The 22012-nt window shown below is 38.2% G+C and overlaps 2 protein-coding genes across 4 annotated transcripts; one reads left to right on the top strand and one right to left on the bottom strand.

Moving 5' to 3' along the window:
• Positions 1–4476: 4476 nt before the first annotated feature.
• Positions 4477–14370, bottom strand: eif5 (eukaryotic translation initiation factor 5). Of its 2 annotated transcripts, none has more exons than XM_084741806.1 (12): positions 14241–14370; positions 13154–13377; positions 11130–11409; positions 10835–10916; positions 9634–9806; positions 9335–9446; positions 9088–9218; positions 8252–8413; positions 7545–7706; positions 7192–7356; positions 5924–6064; positions 4477–4784 (listed from the first exon to the last, which is right to left on the bottom strand). In XM_084741806.1, the coding sequence occupies exons 3-12, from the start codon at positions 11199–11201 to the stop codon at positions 4686–4688; spliced, it is 1299 nt and encodes a 432-aa protein (XP_084597932.1). In that variant the 5' UTR covers positions 11202–11409; positions 13154–13377; positions 14241–14370; the 3' UTR covers positions 4477–4685. The 2 variants fall into 2 exon arrangements, with proteins under 2 accessions (XP_084597932.1, XP_084597933.1); XM_084741807.1 differs by having other exon boundaries at positions 14236–14297.
• An 869-nt stretch (positions 14371–15239) lies between these two features.
• vps29 (VPS29 retromer complex component) lies at positions 15240–21622 on the top strand. 2 transcript variants are annotated; one of them, XM_084742789.1, is made up of 5 exons: positions 15366–15383; positions 17101–17112; positions 19298–19489; positions 20301–20536; positions 21065–21622. In XM_084742789.1, the coding sequence occupies exons 1-5, from the start codon at positions 15381–15383 to the stop codon at positions 21180–21182; spliced, it is 561 nt and encodes a 186-aa protein (XP_084598915.1). In that variant the 5' UTR covers positions 15366–15380; the 3' UTR covers positions 21183–21622. The 2 variants fall into 2 exon arrangements, with proteins under 2 accessions (XP_084598916.1, XP_084598915.1); XM_084742790.1 differs by lacking the exon at positions 17101–17112 and having other exon boundaries at positions 15240–15383.
• Positions 21623–22012: the final 390 nt, after the last annotated feature.

The raw sequence follows: 22012 nt of genomic DNA, 5'->3' as shown, positions 1-22012 counted from the left end.
GCTGGGCTGGATTAGGCTGCGTTCACGGACCTCCGACGTCAGAGTTTTCTCATCAGCAGACAGAACAACAGCTGACTCTTTCATTAAGAATTTAATATTCCTTTACTTACATAAAAGTAGAAATACCATACTCTAAAAATACTGTATTATTGCTGTACTTTATTCAGCATAGAAATATCAGAAAAATGTACTTAAAGTATCAAAGTAATCAGTACTTTATGAAGAATGGCAGCTTGCAGCAGTGATGGAATCTCAAGTAATGTACATAAGTACAAATTTGAGGTTCTTGTACATCAATTAATTTTTTCCATTTTATGCTACTTATTTTTGAAATATTTTATTTTCAAATTCTCAATTATGCAAGAATAGTGCAACTTATTCCTTCTAACAACTCAATAATAAATTATACAGTAAACTAAAGGCAATGAGGTGAGAGAATAATAGCATAAACTAAATAAATAAAACAAACAACAACAGCAACAACAATAATAATAATAAAATAACCATATTTGAGGGATCCTTGCAAAAATGTAAGTTTATGTATATATTTCAGTATAAGTTGTAACGATGTAAAAAATGCACCTTATGTAAATGTATTTAGTTACTTTCCACCACTGTTCTATCAATTATTGTCTCAATTAGTTGATTAGAAGATTTATTTATTTATTTTCTACAAGTTGAATATAATGTCAAAGTACTCAAGTATCTTTTTGTGAAACTATGCAGCAAATTTCTACTGTAATTTTCAAAAAAAAAAAAAAAAAAAAAAAGTTGGGAAAAATGCTCATTTTCCCCACATTTCAGAAGTTAACACATTATACTCATTGCACATATTCAGTTTACAATCATATAAAACAGAAAATAATGGCAAATCCTCACATTAGAGAAGTAGGAGCCAGAGAATGCTTTGCCTTATAAATGATAAATAAATGTCTCTTTCCAAAATTCATGACCTGGTTACTCAAAATATAAGTATAAGGAACTACTTTCTCTATAGTGAAGTACACCCACCAACTGTATCACTGTGCAGAATGAAGCGTGCATCTAGTTATGGATGAGAGGCTTGTGCTTGTGACAGCAGAGGATGTAAACATGAATGGCGTCCTCCTCGGCTGAGCTGTAATCTCTCGTCCATGGGGAGATGCACACGTCCTTCTACGTGGCGATAAAGATTGGCAGGTTTAAAAGAAAATATTTCATATGTGAAACTGCTCATAACAAGGTCTGTGGATTTTCTTGAGTAACCGGGCCACAATTTCTGGAAAGACACATTGCTGTTGAGTTTTTAAAATGATTTTTTTTGGCACTTTGAGCACCACAAACTATATGTCATCTAGTTCTATTATATTGGAGAGAAGATAGGCATCTTTACTGCCAATATCTCCAGAACGTGGCGAAACACATGAAAACTTTGCAGTTGGATAAAAAGCACAAACAGGTAAGAGTAAAACATATATTTTCAATTGTGGGGTGAACTGTTCCTTTAAAAATAGTGTATTTATATGTATAATTATTCTTTGACACTGATTCTGATATTTCTTAGGCTGAACTGGAGGATTTATTCTCCATCAGAATTAAATGTCTGTCACCAGACCATCAGTATAGGTGGATAAAATTGTCAGAATATATAATTAAAAGGTAAAAATTAACCAAATTAAATGTGAAATTGTGTGATTTTAGTTTTTTCCCTAATGGCTCGTCAAACTGTTTTATCTGGGTGGAGTTGTGTTGAGGGAATTAGGACTCCTGACTTCTAAAATCCTGGATATAATCCTTATTAGAGTCTTTCTGTGTGGTGTGTGCACGTCCCCCCTTATTTAACGTGTATTTACTCAGAATTTCTCCAAGTTATTTAAAATCATGACACATTAAATTTGAAAAAGTAACTTCAAACAAAATGCAGCTCCAAAATATATGCACAATACCTACCATCAGATAGTGAGATTTGTTGTGCTGAAAGGTTACATTATATATCTCCGACAGCCGATGAACGCAGCATGAGTGTGTCCAGCTGAACGGGTGGAGGAAGTGAGGAAACCGGCTGACCTCAGTCCCATTGGACCAGAAAGTACAGAGAGGACTGTCATCACTCAGGAGGAAACGTCTCTGTGGGAATTAACTTGACTTCAAAGGAAATTAGGATTTTGTTTTAATTGAATTATACGTCATTCACTAATTCACCTATTAAAGGGAGGAAACTCAGAATAACAAGACAAAAACTCCTTCTCATTCTTTCTATTCGACTTTACATGAACACAACGAGTTTCTGGACAATATTTATCTACTTACACACAGTGGTAGAATGTAACTAAGTACAGTTACTGAAGTATTAAGTAAAATGTTTAGGTATTTGTATTTTCCACTTTTTTTTTTACTTCTACTCTACGACATTTCAGAGGGAAATGTACTTTTTACTTACTTTCTACATATATCTAACAGCTTTAGTTACGAGTTACCAGTAGTGGAAAGTAACTGAAAAGTAAATTTACTCACGTACTACACTTAGGTAGGGAGGAGTGGGGCCAGTTGTAACAGGGGCTATTGTAACCATTCAGTTTCTCCAATCAGAAAGAAGCCTGAGTGATGACACTTACTTTGCACATGCTCAGAGGAGTAGAATCGTTCTGGGACTCCCTAAAATCATGGTGTTTTGCCCGGGGCGGAGTTTTACGTCCTGCGCTTCACACACAGGGTTGTGCCTACTACACGGTCTTATCACTCTGGATAAAGTGGCAAAAGTGTGACCTAAAAAGTTGTTTACTAACCTAATTTTGCCTTAAACCCAAAATTAAACGCACAGGAGACCTCCTGCCTGACTGTAACTTCAAACAGATTTTTTTGTACTTTTGTGATCATCAATTAACGATGATACACTTAGATTTTGGCTCTTTGTAATACTGAACCGCTGCAGCTTCACCTAACATTAGACTTCACTGCACTGAGTGTCAAATGACTTTCACCTGACTGCAGATTAATTCTCAAACTGAGCGTCATAACATTTTCCTGGAGACGTAAATAAACTGAGTTTACTTGGGTTTTATGCCCCTGAACTAAACAGTGCTAAAATATCTGGACAAGATATAATCTGATATCAGTGTAATATGTTGTCCAATTAGAATTGCAAACATCATATAAACATATCTCATATTGCAAGAATTTTCCAAGCTTTCTTAAAAAAATTTACCCACATTTGCCTCTCAGTCCAATTTTTGTCGTGTACTTGGAGCACAAGCTGAGAAAGTCACAGATCTCACTCATGAAGTTGCTGAAGCGAGCGCTGCTACATCCTGCACAACCACACCCGTCTGCAGGACATATGAAGGTTTTAGGGAGTCTGCGATCATTTTACCTCAAGTTCTCAACAGAAGAATAATTTTGAGTTATCAAAATATAAATTTTTCTTCTGCTGTCTAGACTGTGAATTTAAACGTACATCGATTTGATTTCTGGGTATTTGGTTAAAAATGAATATGAACAAACTGCTAATACAGGTGTTGCTGCCTGAATGACTGAATTTTCATTTTGGGGGAACTATCCCTTTAAGCGGCATTTTACTTGTAATATTTTTACAGTGTTTACTTAAAGATCTGAACCTCCTCCACTACTGCTTTAACATTTCCACATTACTAAAGCTTTTCCCTGCAGTTTTGTGTCCACACATCCCTATAAAGAAGGTTGAATACATCACTGATAAGACATTTGATTCAATTCAGATTTTTCCTTAAAATGCCCAATTTTTTTTTACATATTTAATCTCAAAACAAGTGTATTTTGAAATGTTGTATGTACTGTTAGTTAACTGTCAAAATGAGAGACTGGCCTGTCAGGTCTCCTGTTTAAAGTGAAAAAATATTACTGGACATTTAAATAACCCTTCAATTTCTAATTTCATGGCAGAAAAAAGTGAAAAAATGGTCATCACAAGATATTTGACTGTTCAAACCCCCAAAACTATTGTTTACTATTAAAGAGGTCAAAGAAAACAATCAAATGTTGACCTTTGAGAAGCTGGAGGCAAACTAAATTTTTTGGCATTTTTGCTTTCAAATGACCATTACCTTCTTGGTTAAACTGCAGCTCTTCTGTACATGACTGCAGGAACCGTCATGCGTAAAGTTTTCACATTACAACCTGCTCACCTCTACAGAAAAACAAAGTTGTCCGTTCATCAAATTAAAGATTTAACAGTGATCACCACAAATTAACAATAAAGTGTGGTGGATAGCAAAACATTCATTCTTTATTGACTGGAAAAATACTGGGACCAAAAAAAAAAAAAAAAAAAAAAAAAAAAAAACCTTAACAAAAAACTGTGCAGTCAAAATGATCCCCAAACACCCATGATTAAAACCTCCAAAGCGACTTCATTTCATCAACTGAATACATCTCAAAATTACAGAGTTAATGTGCAGCAAGTAAAGCGCTATGTTAAGTCATGCCACAAAGCGTTGGGGGGGGTGGGTGGGTGGGTGTAAGGTTTGTGTGTGTGTGTGTGTGTGTGTGTGTGTGTGTATGTGTGTGTGTGTGTGTGTGTGTGTGTGTATGTGTGTGTGTGTGTGTGTGTGTGTGAGAGGAGTGGGGGGTCCAGTAAAGGAGGGAAAGGCCAGCCATTTAGGTGGTACAGGGCATCGTGAGTCAAAGCCACAACACAAGAAAAGCATCATCATTGTTGTCGTCCGAGTCTCTCAGATCGCATCAATGTCAATGTCGTCCTCGTCTTTTTCAGGCGTGTCCGGTTTCACTGTCTCCACTGTGAGCTCGCGGGCAGAGGATGAGTACACCACCTGAGGACAGGAAACGGATTTACATTGACCACGGGGGTTTGAAATTACAGTTAAAGTTTAACTCACACTGGTGTCTTCAATAACACTGAGGAGCCAGGTTTTGGTAAAAAAAAAAAGTATGTTTTACAACAAACCTTTTTATTATTTAACAAAAGAACTTAACAGAAAGTTTTCTAATGTTATAACACAAGCAGCTGTAACATAAGTTTGTCCAATAAAAAAAAACTTATGACTGATTAAAAGAATTACTAAAGAAGAGTACGACACTGATCAGGTATTCAGTATTTGTTTTCACATTTAGTCTTTAAATATTCCCTCCGGACGTGTTTTAATACTCTGCTTTGACTAATAATTTATGTCCGATGTGTTTTTTCCCCACAGAAAGTCCACTTACCTGGATGAAAAATCACAGCACCCACTCCTGCTCCCTCATTTACAAACTCCACAATTTATGAATATATAAATATTGCTCATTTCATGTTTAACTGCTGAACACAAAATATCGTGTTCAACATTGATACTTGACCAAACTGCTTCAGTACTATTGAGTATCAAAAAATGCCTTGTCCTTGGTACCTCAGGAGGAAATCTCCAGGTTGTGATTTGTATTTTTCTGTTGTAAAACTGCTTTGAGTGGAAAAGAGCCAAGGTGCTAAAACATAGAACTAAAAAGCCGTAATGGAAAACTTGAGTTTAATCACTTTGTGGTAAAGAGTATATTATGTTATGAAACTTCTTAGCATGTAAAAATCTGAAAAACTAATCTAATCATTTGTACCATAATGTGATTTAATTTTAATTTTGTTTAAAAAAAAAAAAAAAAAAAAAAAAAAGACCTGTTCAAGAACCAGTATAGTTACTGGTATCTGTATCTAAAACCTTTGAATGATACACAGCCTAAGTACCAGGTTTGGTAGTCCGAAGTACTTTTGGGAGACTTTTGATAACTGCACGTAAAAAGAAAATTTCAACGTTTTGCTGAGCTGGTTTGTTGAGAAGTGGACTGACTGCACGTCTGTATGCACTGCAGCCACTGATATTCGTTTTTAAAGCTTTCTACTTTAGAAATATAAGCTGAAATGCAGCCGAGGGAACACTTCAGGTAAACATGAGACTGTAAAACAAAGTTTGTCTGTTACCTCTACGTTCTCATCTTCCTCCTCCTCCTCTTCTTCGCTGCCCTCGCTCTCCTCCTCTGCCTCTTTCAGCCATTTGACAAACGGAGCAGCCTTGGCGTGGATCTCTTTGGCAAGTTCCTTAGAGACGTACTTCTTAGAAACCTGGTGGACAAAAACAGTCAGGTTGGTCACGGCTCACGTTAAATCATCGACAGTCTAATTAAGTGTTGCCCTGTAAATTAAGGACAAAGACAGATAATCCAAACACCTCTGCTTGAGACGCATTTAATCCACAGCATTAGTAGAGGTGATTTTAATAGTTTTTTATCTTCTGCACGTCTCCTGCCTCCTGTTAACAGCTTTTCCTCTTAAAGCTATTTAAGGCTGTGCTCCAAGTAAAATTAGCTGCCCACTGTTCATCGTTTATACAGCAAATTATATAACATGAAAATGAGCAACAGTTATTAAGGGGCAATTCAACTCATTAATTTGAAACTTTCAAGACAGATATTTGATGTTTTCTCCACCTATACTACCTGATAAAAATCTGAATTTTAGTATTAAATGTGTAAAACTGGTGCATGTTCATAGCGTGAGAAGCAGAAGAAATCTGCAAGTTCAGGTTTTGTATATCTGGCCCCATTTTCCTTCAGATAAATTTCCACCAGCCCTTGTCAGATTAATCCCAACTGTTTATTTAATATGAGGCAGGTTTGATATGATTTTAATATTGTAGAAGTCTCTGGCTTGCAAAACTGTCAGACTGTCAGGCGAAACTGTCTGTGTCTCTCCTTAAATGTTTTCAGAAACGTTTTACTGACTGTTTAGCTGTAATTTGAGAAAGTTCATGACCGAGCTGACAATTTTTCCTGCTTAGAACGGTGCAAACCACACACCAACTTGCATTAGTCACTCAGCACAACGGGACACATTTAATTCCTCTGATAAACTGTAGGTTTATCCAACTGCGTCCAGGGGTATTACTGGTTGATAACCATGATTGATGATGATTCTAATTAAACAGTTGGATTAAGCTTTACACTCATGGAATCAAATAATCAGAACAAAACACAGAGCAGATACTAACATTGCTTTTTGTGATTTTATCAGTTAATGCTCACAACTTAGAAATTTCTACTTATTTTTCTTGATTTTTTGTCCAAAACAACATCCATGTGCAGCATTTCATTCCTTCGTCTGGGTCAAAAAGCACAGCGCTTTGACCGTTATGCAAGTGTAATATTTGTTTAAAGTTCAGTATAAGGTTATAGCCTCACTCCCACACTCACCTTCTCTGCCCAGGCAAATATGACATCTTCCTCCAGCATGTCTGCGTCGTACAGGTCTTTGAGGATGATGGGAACACGAGGCAGCAGCTGGACCTGATGCAGCTTCACGACACACTCGAAACCTCCCAACAGATACTTCTGGGCCTTCTTGTTGTTGTGGCAGAACTGAGGCGAAAATCATACAAATCATGAGACAAATACCCAACAATCGCTCTAATGTCATAAAAAGCAACAACACTGTCGACTCAGCTCAGGTGGAAAATTTACTGCAGAACTGTTTTCAGCTGCGGGAGAGTATGACGTTTCACTTTTCAATCCCAACGACAACCGCAGTCAGGAATTATTCAACTCACTCGCAGGAAGTGCCGTTTGTACTTCTTGATCTGGTCACGGATGTTCTCGTCGAAGAGCAGCTCACTGAGGATGAGGGGGCCCATGGCCTTCACATCCAGACGCTCCGCCTCCGCCAAGATCTCCTTATCGGCTCCGTCGATGGTTCCACTCTCCTTCTTTTGCTGGAAACAGAAAGCAGTAAAGTTAGAGGGTGGAAACAAGATATATTCTGAGTGTTCCCATCATGTGAGAGAATTTATACCTACATGCCAATAATAAAGCTGGTAATGCTTAAGATTTTTTTCTCCTCACAGATGTTTCCTTCTTCTGACTTAAACTTTCAAGCAGTGCTAAAAGATTAATCTATTCGTCAAAGAACAAAAGAAGTTAAAGATCTAAACTTGTTGAGTGATTCTTCTTTAGTTCATTAATAAATACTTCAGTATACTTTTTGTGTATGGTCTCACGCTTATTCTTTGACAAATTTCCCCTAACAAGAGTTGCTAGAGTCATTCAGCATCACGTTACACACTGAAGGGTTTCTCAACAGACTAAGTAATAGAAAATAACAGCAATTAGTTGCAATCCTATAGTGAAGAATCTCGATTAACTCGACCTTGGCAGTTGTGTCTATCATTACAGCAACATTAGTAGACATGGAGAGGGCGCACAGCACGGACCTTTTCAGTAAAGTCTAATTAAGAATCAAATGTCGGGGAACATTTACTTTCACAAAGTTGTAGAACAGGTTGACCCTCTCCTCCAGGGGTTTCTCCAGGTCTTCGCTGAGCGTGAGGTTCTTGGCGTGGTCACTGATCTCCTCCATTCGCCGCCTCTGCGCCTCTTCTGTAGTCTCCTCTGCCCAATCCTCATCGTCATCATCTCCGTCCTAATCAGATGGAAAGAGGAAAAAAAAAAAAAAAAAAAAAGAAAGCAGTGATTAAAAATGCTTGGATTTTTTACTGTAGGCTCTTCTACAGTAAACATAAAAAGCTGATTTCTGAAACAAAAACTCCTCCCGGCACTACACTAAAGTGAATCCTCTGTTTGAGAGCCTGTTATTGAAAGGCAAAAGCAAACTCAAAATGACCTCTGGACAGAGAGTTAACAGCCTCATTATTTTTGGAAACTGCAAAAGTTTGTTCAAGTCTGTGTTGGAAAAGTTTGTAGAAGGAAAGCTGTTCAACTATTAGTTTTAAAAAGGTAAAACAATTTTTGTTAAAAAAAATATAAACTAGTTGATAAAGGTTAGTCACCACACAGACTGAATGACAATCAAAATTAACACTGAACTGTGTGACCGGGACAGATTTTTGACGTTGTCTCAGCAGCGAGTTCCCAGTCAGCTGCTCACAGGGACGTTGAACTCTGTGACAAGACAGTGCAACTTTAAGTTCCAAGAGTGAGCAAATAACTCTGCGTGAGTCTGACTGTTATCAGGTTGTGTGTTTGTTGTTGAGAAACATCTGGTCATATAACTTTCTCTCACACCAGTGGAAATTCAGCTCGCAAAGAGACTCTCTAGTTTCCAGCAGGACACCTGTTGAAGGGAAGGAAACCCACCACAGCCTCAGGAGCATCGAAGTTGTCGTGGTTTCCAGCCTCTCCGCTGCCAGAGCCGTTCTCTTTGTCCTTCTTGCGGTTCTTCTTCTCCTTCTCTTTCTTTACAGATGCGGATCCACTATCAGTGCTCTCTATTATTGGAGAAGCAAAACTGTTAATTATCAAACTGGCATGAGCTAAAGTTAAAGATTTTCAACACTAGAGAGAGCTGGACCATCCACACTGCTTGCATTGTGCGAAATCTCACCTGGTGGGTTTTTGAGGATGAACGTGCAGAGTTTGTGTCTGGTGTCTAGCATGCCGCGATATCCACAGGCCTTACAGGAATTGCCAATGGTTTGTTTCTTGGGATTGACATGCTGGAAAAAAAAAACAACAAATAAAATCTTGTTACATAAACCAATTAAGAAGACATCTCTGCTTTACTTTTTGGGAACCCAGTATATCAGTGCTTTATCTCACTTTTTGGAATTCTGTTCATGAACATATTTGCTTCTTAAACTTCTGAGGATCTAAGGTATGTTACAGATGTTGTAAAACATTTACCAGATCAGTTTCAGGGTTGTCACACTCGGGACACAGCACAAATTTTCTGATGAACCCATCAAGCATGTCCTGCAACTTGTTCGCCTCGTGGGATCCGTTGACGATGTAACGGTCGTTTTTGGTATCAAACTGGGTCTGAGCACCGAGTTCACAACCAAAAAACTTGGTCGGGTCTGAGGAGAAGAAAAGAAATTACATCAGACATCACACTGGGATTAATAAAACTTAGCTGCCCCCTGGTTAGCCCCTTCTAAAGTAAGCAGCAAGCACCGATTTAAACCAATGCCAATTTTCATAATGATCAAAAACACTATTTTCTAATTCCTTAAGAAGTTTTCCTTTTTATTTGCTTTCTACATGTTTTGTTGCTTGATCTTACTGTTGTTAAATATGATGTGCTGCTACATGGGTAGGCGTTATAAACTGTAGCTTCAGCCTACACCTTTTCTGAACTGAAGTGTCTGTTATGTTCCATTACTTTACTGTGATGTTTTTGACTGCATGATTTCAGTTTCTGCCATTTTTATAAGAGGCTACGTATTTATTTCTATGGATTTGTATATAATGAACTATTTTGTATTTGCAGAAAGAAATTCTACATGATCCCATTCCATAAAATCAGTTTTTTTACAGAATATACTCCCTTAAACCCCTTCCATAAGTCCTCTAACTAAACAAAAACCCTTCAATAACACCCGTTTCCTATTCTGAATACACTTTGGTATTGAGTCAGAAACTCTACTGTATTCATAATAATAATCTTGAGTTTGCAAACTTCATAAGTACGCACAGCTTAATTTTAACACTAACCTTTTCTGCCCTCCAACATCCTGCCTCAACCAGACACATGAAAACTTAAAGAAGCAAAACAAAACCATCAAAGTCACATTTTTCATGACCTAAACTTCAGGAGTAGGAGAGGACGTTTGCTTAAAGGTAATAATGATAATATTTTGTAGGGGAGATGAGGGGGAGTAACTTGGTTTTGTAGCCTCTTTGTTGGGTTAAAGCAATTTTTACATAATCCAATTTGAAATGTAAACATTGCTTAAACTACAAATTCAGTGGTGAAAAGGAAGGAGAAATGTGAGTCAATCTTCAAGTATGAACACAGGACAAAAAGGAATTAAAAGCAGCTGTAAATTTCGAGATAAATTCTGGAACAACAGAGCATGATGCTGCTGCACATGGTGTTACTTACATGTTGGAGGCCTGTTCAGTGCCTTTGCAACATCAACCATGTTGACAATGACCGTCTTGATTCCATTCCCTTTGCCTTCAACCTGGATACAGACAGAATACAGACCATCAACACCCAAAAGAAAACTGTTGGAGAACATGACAGTGCTATTAATACAGAGGGAACTACAGGCAACTTTGATTGGGTTAGAGTCAACATGATGAAGCTGGTGTTCTCTCCATCTCTGCAATAACGTTTCAAACATTTACAGCAATTCAAAATGTAATTTTAAAACGTTTTAACAGCAAGCAGTTACCTTGGCAATCAGACGGGGCATCTTGTAGCGATAGAACTGGTCTGACACGCTGCGGTTGACGTTGACAGACATTTTGGCTGGATGTTAGCACTATCAGTAAGATAAAAGGATCTTGGTTGGGGATTTTTCGGGATCTTCTGTCTGGAAAAGAGGGGATGACATAAACGACTGCAAGCGTGCTCGGTCTCTGACATGAAAAACGCTGTGCCGCTGTGGCCGCAAGCTCCTTGCTTGAAGGCTAGATTTCCACCACACAGGTTCCAACGGCTGCGCAACAGCTCTGAAAGGGGAGAGAGACAAAAAAATTAAAATTAAAATTTCATTGGGAAAAAAAAAAACATTTAAGGGACAGTTCACTCCAAAATTACAAAGTTATTTTTCCTGGATTATCTTAGAAAAAAAAAACAAAAACAAAAACTGCCATAATTTTTGGAAAGAGACATAGCTGTTGAGTTTTTTGGCACTTTGCGCACCACAAGCTGACTACTATCTAGTGTACTGGAGAAAAAGCAGATGTCTCCAAAATAGACAAGATAGAGTCTGACTGATCAGATAAATACAGGTAAAGAGGAAAAGTATGTATTTTACATTTTCAGGTGAACTGTCCCTTTAACAATAACTGCATATGTGTTCTAGCCAACTTGACTAAATAGAGATCATCATTACTAAAATATTTGATCAGTTCTTTTAATTGCATGCTTTGCATTGAAGGCAAAGTAGTGCTCCCAGTGCCACATGTTTACATTTGCAGTTATGTTGCAGCATTAAGTCTGTGCCAGTACTCAGGGAGAAGTCTAATGTCTCTGTGAACCTTGATGATTTATCTTAAAGGTGTCTTCAAGCAAAAAAAACATCACTAATTTGTGCTTTTATTCTAGCTCAAAATGTAAATACTCACTAGCTGTCTTAGTTTTTTGTACGATACAAAACTCTGTAGTTGAGAATTTAAACTGATGGTCAAACAAAATACAATTTGAAGATGTCAATTAAGGCTCTGGGAGATTTATTGTCATTATTGTTTGACAGATTAGGAATCAACCAATTGAGGAAATAGATTATGAAAAATAATTGGTAGTTGCAGCCCTGGTTATGTAATTTATTTCATAATTGATAGAGCTTTTGATCTCTTGATAGCCCACAATTAACAGGCACAAAATGAAACCGATTCCTGTGGTGCATGATAATTCTTGTGTGGCTGCCAATATTTAACCAGACCAGACTGAGTTGTGACATTAAGTATGCCAAACCAGAGGGACAGGCAAGAGAAGAGTCCAGAGACAGCTGAGGGATATTGTAGTCTGTTACAGAAATATTTCTCAACATAAACAAGTTTGAGCACAATTGCTTGCACTGCCAGATAGATTACAAATATGAAAAGGCTGCATTACAGCCTCAGTGGTCAGAAAATACTGCTGACAAAATCAAATCCAGCAAATGTTCATGTGATCCAACAGTGACCGTGCACGATAGATTCGTCCACAGAGGAAAAATAAAACCTGGCCACTAAACTGGATGCTTTTGTGGCCACATACATTCAAAAATGGTTTTGTAAAAGCCCTTTGTCTTACATGAGGGCCTCTGGCTTTAGTCACATAAGGCCTTCTCTTGTTATTAGGTCAAAAACAGGAGGCCTAGCAGCTGCCAAACAACTCTCCCCCTGCTGACGGCTTTTCATACCAACTACCCAGTCTGTAGCAGTCATTTTCTCAGCCATGTCAGTGGGATTCGACATGAAATGACTCATGACTCGTCAGACAGTGTCCAGAGCAGAGGTGTTAGAGAAGGGCAGAGGTCGAGTCTATTTTAGAAGGAAGCTAGCTAGCTTAGCTGACTGCTTGGTGCAGAGTGCGTCATACAGTCACTGCACACGAGTGAGGTGACTGGGAGACGCCATTTTGATATAGTGGGCACAGAAAACACGCAATATTGCACAACAGCACTTATTTGCTTTGAGAAAACATTCCTACATATAATCTGTCTCGACAAACACTTAAAATGTGTCAGAAATTGTTCGTATAACTTACCGTTTTCGCAAAACAAAGACATAAACACAACGCTGATCGTCCAAGAGCCGCAGTGAACGGTGGTCGATAGCTGGTGCTGGTGTTGTATTGATTGCAGCAGGGTTCTTAATGATTTTTCGGCTCTCAAAGATGCACAGTTAAACACCCTTGAGCGTCCAAACAGTGCAGGTGCCAGGCTCAGAGACAGAAGAGGGCTATCTGGAACGTCCTCGGGGTTTGGGGACCTTTGGGAGAAGAAGCGTATTGTTATCCACACAAACTGCGGACTAAAACGCTAACGTTAGCATCATTGGCTCTGACAGCCGCCGTCGTTCATTGGCTGCGTGGCTCCACCGTCACGTACAATGTAACGCAAACTGTTGTAAGAAATAAACGAAGCTGGATTAATTCTCAAACGTTGCGTTATGTCAATTTGTTTAAACGTTATATAACTAAATGAGCAGGTAACGGTAGGCGATATTTTCCCCCAGGATGGCGAAGGCATTACCCGCCCTTCTCTGCCTCCGATTGGCTTACCCTGATATTTTTACCCAATCACCAGTCCTCTTGCCAAAACCGAACCAATCAAAACCAACAAATGCAACGAGTCACCCAATCACAGTCCGGGTAAGGCGGGACTTGACTTTGCCCTCCTGGGACAAAAAAACGTAGCTAAGGGCAGCCAGCTAACTGGCTAAAGTTAACATTACACGTGTTTCATGGCAAAATTAACCTAAATTAAGATTGGATACCTGGATTATAGCGTTAGTTCCATAAATGTGTGGTTAGCCTCAAAGTGACAAATTAATTACACGTCCACAGTTTAACCGTTAGTCTTGTCCGTTATAAATACGGTCTCTCGTAATGTTAGTACTCCAAGAAATAGTCCGAGCCACGGAGCTAAACTAGCGAAGCCAACTGACATCTCGAAGCTAACGCACTTACTAGCCAAGCGCTGTCGACGCGGTTGGGTGAAGATAATATGTTTACGTTTTATTCTTAACGCTGGGTAGCTAGCTGAATTGTCTATGTGGAATTACGACCATCGATGTGAAAGCCACGTCAGGATGAGCCGAGGAAAAAGTGATGAAATTATTTCGCACCTTACCTCTCGAATGTTCTGCGAAATGCTGCTACTCACGTCGGTTTTAGTGACGAGTGTTAAGCTAACGGATATAACAGTGTTAGCAACTTCCGATGATAGCATAATTTCAAATTAAACGTCCGACTTTGTCGGGAGACGGAGGTTCTCGATCTTTTTCTTGGTCAGGGAGCGAGAGAGCCCTCATATATGTCCCTTGAAATAATTTGAGATAGCCTGTACGTAGTTATGTGAAAAAACAAGACAAGAGAAATGTATTAGAAAGCTATTAGACAATAAACATTGAAAATGTTTGCATCATGTTGCATCATGACAATACAGATCTAATCATAAAATAAATACAGGCCATAAAAAACCCTTTTGTAGAACAGCAATAATAATAACAATAATAACAACAACAACAACAATAATAATAATAATAATAATAATAAATAATGTATTTTTTAACCATAGACCATATTTGAGAACCACTACTTTAAGATGAAACATGAGAGTTTCCATTTGCAATGTTTTCAGAATCACTAAAACAATTTTAGCCATGTAATCTATCTTTCAGAACAGATTACAAACATTTATGGACTTTGCTTTAATTGTTCCAATTTGTTTGGTCTCTATATATCTATCTATACATGCAGTAAAACTTAACATTCTATGCAGTGTATATTTATGTTTTGCAATCATCCTGTGCAATTATATCTATATATACTGTGCAACTATCCTGTGACTCTCCTGCTGTGCAACCAATCTCAGTGTAATTATCCATTTTGCAGGGAAGTATTTAAAAAAAAATCTTAGTGTAAGGCTTCACACTATGTGTGATTTACAATATGCATGCAATTATCCTGTACAATTATTTATTTTATTTATATTTTTTATTTTATTTGTCTATTTATTCATCACTCATTTGTTTTCTACCTTTGACCCTTGAGCTGCTGTTAAAAAATAATTATCTAGGATCGTAAAGTTTTTCTTATCTTACCGTACTCAACTAACGTTCCACGTTTTTTATTTTGAAAGGACAACAGGAAGTATTATATCTAGTTTGACGCATACGTTAATATGCTCTTTTCCCATTGGCTGACGGCTTGACGCTGTACGTGCGTAGGCGCTTCCTCAACTTGACTAGCAGAAACAGCAAAATAGAAGATGGTGAGTATGAAATGGCGAAAAAGGCCACAATTTACCACATTTACAGCCCGTGTTTCGAGCACTTTGCTTGCATGATGTTGTCTTTGACTCGTTGGCGACGTGAGGAGGCCGACATCTTGGTTTCAGCGCGTCCTCATAGTCTTAATTTCAGGGGGTTTTTTTTAGTGAAGCTTCATTACGAGATGGATCAACGATCACATGACAGCTGAACAGTTTAGTCCCCCAAAATTCAGTTCAACAAGCCGCAAGCTCCCCTAAAGTCTCTCCTCTCATTTGCACGGTGGTCTTTCGGTTTGTCATGTTTGTTCATCAACCTACTTTGTTGTTTGTTTTTTTTATTTCACGACATTTTTGTACTTTTCCTTGGTTGCCAACCGGTTAGCTAGCTGGGCTAACAACATGCTAACAGCTACATTATCTTATGTACCCGTTTTCCTGTGCAGCAATTATGATGTTTATCACAGTTATTAACCGGAACTGTAACTTTCTTAAAGTTAAAATTATTTCTGAAGTGAGACAACAAGTTCAACAGAAAAGAACTGACTACAGCTACATGTTATTCATTAACTCATTCATTCTCTCTGTGTCTTTCTGTTCCTATCTGGACTGTTCAGAGGTTGTTGAGCAAAATATTTGTAAAAACATTAACTTTCAGTGCAGTTTAAATCTGTGTAGTTGGTTTATTATAACTAAATTCCAGTCAGCATCACTTTTGTTTCACAACATGATTTTGCATTTACTCACACTTAGACAGGCAAAAAACTATATATTTGCTTTATTATTTTCACTAACCACTAGGGCTGCTTTTTTGTGTGAAAATTAAAATTGTGATGCAAAAATGATAATTCTCCCTAATTGTGAAATATACCACAACTACAGTGTCTGTCTAAATAATTGAAATATATTTATTCTTTTACAATACTGTGTGCGGGTGTCACCATTCTCCAAATCTATGATTCCATTTGACTTTTGATTTTAAAGTCACAATTTAATGAATTTTTTTTGATTGGAACATTTTAGCATTGATGGCTATGCTATTTTTAGACTATTAAGTCTGGATTTGTAAATATCAACAGATCATTGATTTTATGCCATGACAGCTGTGATTTACATTTTCAAATTTATCTTTAAAAGGGGGTCTATAGAGTACAAAGTGTGATTTAATGGGTGCTAAGGTGGGCTGTGTCATCTTTGAGGTGTTTCTTTGGACGTGTGCTGGACACTACAAAAGAAAAAACAGAATCACTGAGTCTGCCTTTGATTTCGATTTTTGAAACTGAAAGCTCATTTCAATTGATTTAATATTGAAACTGTGACACTCCTAATATCGTGCAGCCCTATAGTTGTTAATTACTAAAGTAAAATCAAATTCCAGTCAGCACTTTGATTTGCTCCACCACATAATTTTGCATTTGCTCACACTCACTCAGTAAGGCGAAAACTGACTTATCATTATCACTAACCATCAACCATTAACAAGTGATTCAACCACATTGTCGTTTAACTTTTCTTATTTATTTTTGAATGATTAATATCTGTCTCCTTAATCCATTCACTTTTTAATTTCTAATTTCAGTTTTCCCCTCTTGTCCCAACTCTTTCTTTTTGTCTTTAATTATGCCTCGTGTCGTTCTCTCCATGCACATCCTGCCTTTCTCTCTATCTCACCCACTCTCCTCCTCCTCCCACCCCTCCTTGCCTGTCTCCAATCAACCAGGCTGGTCACCGGGTAAGTGCCCTCGCTTTGTGTTGGGTCCCTGTTTTCTGCTCATTCTTCTGCCTGGCGCACTAACACGGGATTGGGATTGCACAGTTGTGTGGAGGTTTGCTGTTTCTGCGTTTCAGAGAAACTAGCTGCTGCTAATTCAGCAACTGCAGTGCAGGGATCTGGTGTCCAGCAGGCTATGATGCTTTAGTTACACCTGCTCTCGGCTGTTATTCTAAACAAGAAATTGCTTTTTACTTATCTGCCCAAAATAATCTAGAAATAAGTCAGACTAGGTAACCTAAAGGTCCCATATTAGATTTCAAGAACCAAATCTAAGATGACTCAAACAGGCTTTAAGGTCACATTTCACAAATTAAAGTGATCCCTTATTTGGGAATCCTGACAAGTGACTCATCTGTTTCAAAACAGGAAGTCATTGTGAATGAAGGCTTTCAACTTCAGAAACAATAAGCTGTCCTGATTGGGCGCATTTCTTTGGTGAGGAAATCCGATCTGGGCCAAGTTAACAGTTTTATGTTTAGAGTGAATGACCGTTTGATGCAGTAGCTTCAGGAATTTAGTGACTAATTCAAAAACTTACTAGTGTTTTTGAAATGCATGTGTATGAAGTGACAAAAATGACTCCTTCAATTTCACGTTTAACTTTTATTGTCACGGTTCCTGGTGAAACATGGTGCAGGATAGAACCCTGAAATGTAGGTTTGATACTCACCAAAGCAGTAACATGCTACAAAAAAAATCATGTTTACAGCATCTCTCTGCCGGCTAGTGGATTTAAAAGGTTACTTATGTCTTTCACATTTAGTATAAATGTTTAGGTTTGTTGATGTTTTATTCTTATTGACTTGTATTGTGTTAAAACATAATTATTTTGCTCCTATGTCCTTTATCTGTTATTGAGTGTCTGAAATCCAGCTGTGCTGATTCAATCCATATTTTTCTACAATGGGCTGTTTTTAATATTATGCAAGGAATAAATTTCACAACTCAGTTTGAACTCGGACACTTAATAAACTCAGCTTGTTACTCACTCACATTGCTTATTTACAAGTTTGAGCTTTATGAATTAAGCCTTTTTATCCACAATTCTGAATTAATCTGTAGTAGGTTGTTTGGGTGCAATAACATAAATCATGACAGTTTTTGATTGGTTTTAAACAAGACACAACACAACTTAAGGGGATAGTTTGGACTATTTGAAGTGGGGTTATATAAAGTAGTCAGTGTATTACCTACAGTAGATGGAGGTCATCAGGCCCCCAGTTTGGGGGAGAGGAATACCAGCATGGAAGTGAAGCAATGTCCTGCTGTGGACAGCATCAGCAGCAAAATATATTTTATCCACCAAAAAAGCCCCCCTAAAAAAAACTCAATATCAGTTAAAAGTGTACTTTATGTATAAAGTTTTCACAGCTTTAACTTGCCATCATTTTCAACAGGAAACTGCTGTTATACAAACTAAATATCGCTCTCTCTCCAAAACCGCCAGACTCCTTTGGCAAAACCAGTCATTTTATCTCGTAGAACACAGGAGTTGCCGATTACTGCTGCCTCGATCACTTAGTTTGTTTATGTTAGTGTGTAACTTCAGTGTTTTAAAGGGATAGTTTGGATCCACCACACACAATACAAGAAACAAACTAACTGATCGATGCAGAAGTAGACCAGCAACTCCTGTTTTCTGCAAATTAAAATGACTGTTTTTGCCAAAGGAGTCTCATGGTGATTAAAGGCTCATATAAGAGCAGTTTCTTGCCAGAAGAGGTTGTTTAACAGCAAGGTAAAGTGGTGAAAATAACCTAAATGTAATAAAGATACTTAAACTGATAACGGGGTGTTGCTAAAATATCCTTCACTGCTGACCTGGTCCACAGCAGTACATTGCTTTGTTTTCTGCAGCGGTGCTCCCGTTGCTCCTCGAAACTGTGGAATCTACTGTAGTTAATACACTGACCTAGTACCTCAAAAAACAAAACTATCCCTTTAATAATAACTAACAGAGGAGTATAATGGATCTGGTGGAGTCTGTGTTCATCCTGACCTGCGGCATCCTGCAGGACTCTATCCTCGGCCCACTTCCTTTTTCAGTGTTCAGCTGCTACATCACACAGACACAGTTGACTTATTTGTTTGTGTGTGTGTGTGTGTGTGTGTGTGTGTGTGTGTGTGTGTGTGTTGCTATCAGTTGGTCCTGGTGTTAGGTGACCTGCACATCCCCCACCGGTGCAACACCCTGCCAGCCAAGTTCAAGAAGCTCTTGGTCCCGGGGAAGATCCAGCACATCCTCTGCACAGGAAACCTCTGCACCAAGGAGAGCTATGACTACCTGAAGACTCTCGCTGGAGACGTCCACATAGTGCGGGGAGACTTCGATGAGGTCTGTGTCTGTTTTACAGACAAAAGTAAAATAATCTAGAACCTTATTCATTACACACCACAACACAAGTGAGAAAAAGAGAGACCAAAGGCAAGATATTAATTAATTCAGTCAAATTCATTTAGCTGTCAGTGTGGGTGCAAAATTGTTAAGTACTTTCTTAATAATGTGTTGGGGGCATGACATTTTTCTTCAAACCCAGCAGAATTTTTATTTGAAAGAATTTTAAATGAGAGGTTTTGAACTGAGGACACAGATGGGGGTAAAAAAGGCAGAATTTATGTGGCTGAATGTTTAATTGCAAGACAGAAAGGAATGAGTCTCCTGCCAGCACTAAAGACCGATTTCTGCGTAATGAATTGTAATTGCTCTCTTCTCGCAAATTGAGTTTTACCTGCCTAGTTCACAATTTTTAGAAACAGCCACATTAAAAAAAAACTGCCATACGGAGCGGATTTCACTGGCTAAACACTAGAAGTGCCAGAAGTTTACAATTACTAGAACTCTAATGATAAATACCTAATAAAGAGAAAGAGTGAAGAGAGAGTGAAAACATAACTGCAACATTTTCCGTGCGGTCAGTATAACCACATATGGCTGAAATAGATAAAATGATCGCACTTTCTATGCCTTTCATATGATTTAAAGAATATTCTTTTATTTTTAAATGCAAGTACAGACATTATCAGGGAAAGTCAGGTAACAGCAGGATTGCTTTTTTTAATTCAACACAACAAACAGTGAATTTAAATGAAAGCAACAGAGCATAACAGTACTTGTTTCTTTTTGTCACACGTTCCTCTCCTCTCAGAACCTGAACTACCCGGAGCAGAAGGTGGTCACAGTGGGCCAGTTTAAGATCGGTCTCATCCACGGCCACCAGGTGATCCCCTGGGGCGACATGGCCAGTCTGGCGCTGCTCCAGAGGCAGCTGGATGTCGACATCCTCATCTCGGGGCACACGCACAAGTTCGAGGCATTTGAGAACGAGAACAAGTTCTACATCAACCCTGGGTCGGCCACAGGAGCCTACAGCGCACCTGATAGGTAGAGGAGACATTCACACCGTCACTGACACACACACACACACACACACACACACACACACACACACACACACAAAGGCTGCAAATGCTAATTTAAACATTCAAATAAAAAAAGCACTTGTTGTACATATGCATTCAGCCCAAATCCAAACTGACAAAGTGGCCTTCATGCAGTCTTATTTGTATTCTGCACAGATTATAAAACATCAGATTTCTTCTCATGTGAACAGGATTAATTTGAATTGGAACACTGTGAACTGAGTGTGACTATTTGCTTTGTGCTAGAAATGTACGACACACTATAGGGTTAACAACAAAAACAATTCAACAGCACCGTCTTTGGGAACTACTTTCTATCAAATAAATAGATTTTCTGGAAGAAGACACAGCAGCTGATGATCTTCCTCAGTGTGACATACAGTACAGGTGTAAAGGTGTAAATGTAGAGCGAGGCTGACTGTAATTACAGGCGTCGAGGAGTGCAGGAAAACCCCTGACCCTAAAACACATCTGTCTTCTCTCCTTACAGCAACATCATCCCCTCTTTTGTATTAATGGACATCCAGGCGTCTACAGTGGTGACGTATGTTTACCAGCTGATCGGCGACGACGTCAAGGTGGAGAGAATCGAGTACAAGAAATCTTAAACGGTGGCGCGAGGAGGAGGAGGAGGAGGAGGAGGAGGAGGAGAGTTAACGTGGCTCAGTGTGTCGTTTCATTCCTTTCCACCAGGGGGCAGCAGCTCCCCTGCAGTCACCACAATGTTAATGCTGTAACAAACTGATGAGTAACTTAACTCTTAAAAAACAAAAACCTATGTATTATATTGTTTATATGTCATCAGCATTTGCTTGTATCCAAGCTGTCATTTGGTAACTGTAGAGAACGCAATAATATCACATGTATTTGTTATCAAAAGAAATACTTGGTGCCATTTTCTTTTTCTTTTCTTTCCTTTCTTTTTTTTTTTTTTGTTTATTTTTTTCCTCGTCATGTCCTGTACATGTAACCGACAGGCCTTTAGCTTCATGTAGTCGGCCTTCAGTTGTTCATTTCATCCCCACAATAAAGATCTAATTTCACTCCATCGGTTGTTTTGTCTTAAATAACACTGAAAATCTCACTTCTGCTTTTTTGATGGTGCAAACCATTAATGTTGCACAATGTGATGAATGTAATGGGTAATATGTGATAGTAAGTAGTAGAGAAGGAACAGTTAAGGGAAAATTCCAATATTGTTTTTTAACTGTTACCGTTCTTAGTGTTTAAAATTAGTATTAACACTTACAGATGCACTTTCTTATATTTTTCTAAAGTGTACAATAAATCACTGGTTCTTAAGAAGCTTTAAAAAATTGTTCTCTACTACCTGCCATCCAGTATTATCCAGTACCAGGGGCGGGACATGCTTAGTTTTAAGGGGCATTCATTTACTTATTTCATTTAAGAAAATTAAAGGAAATTATTTAATTTATTC

This window comes from Lutjanus erythropterus, chromosome 18 (assembly GCF_056507025.1).
Source record: "Lutjanus erythropterus isolate fLutEry1 chromosome 18, fLutEry1.hap2, whole genome shotgun sequence".
In the NCBI taxonomy this organism is placed as follows: Eukaryota; Metazoa; Chordata; class Actinopteri; order Lutjaniformes; family Lutjanidae; genus Lutjanus; species Lutjanus erythropterus.
This window is presented reverse-complemented; position numbering and strand designations above follow the sequence as displayed.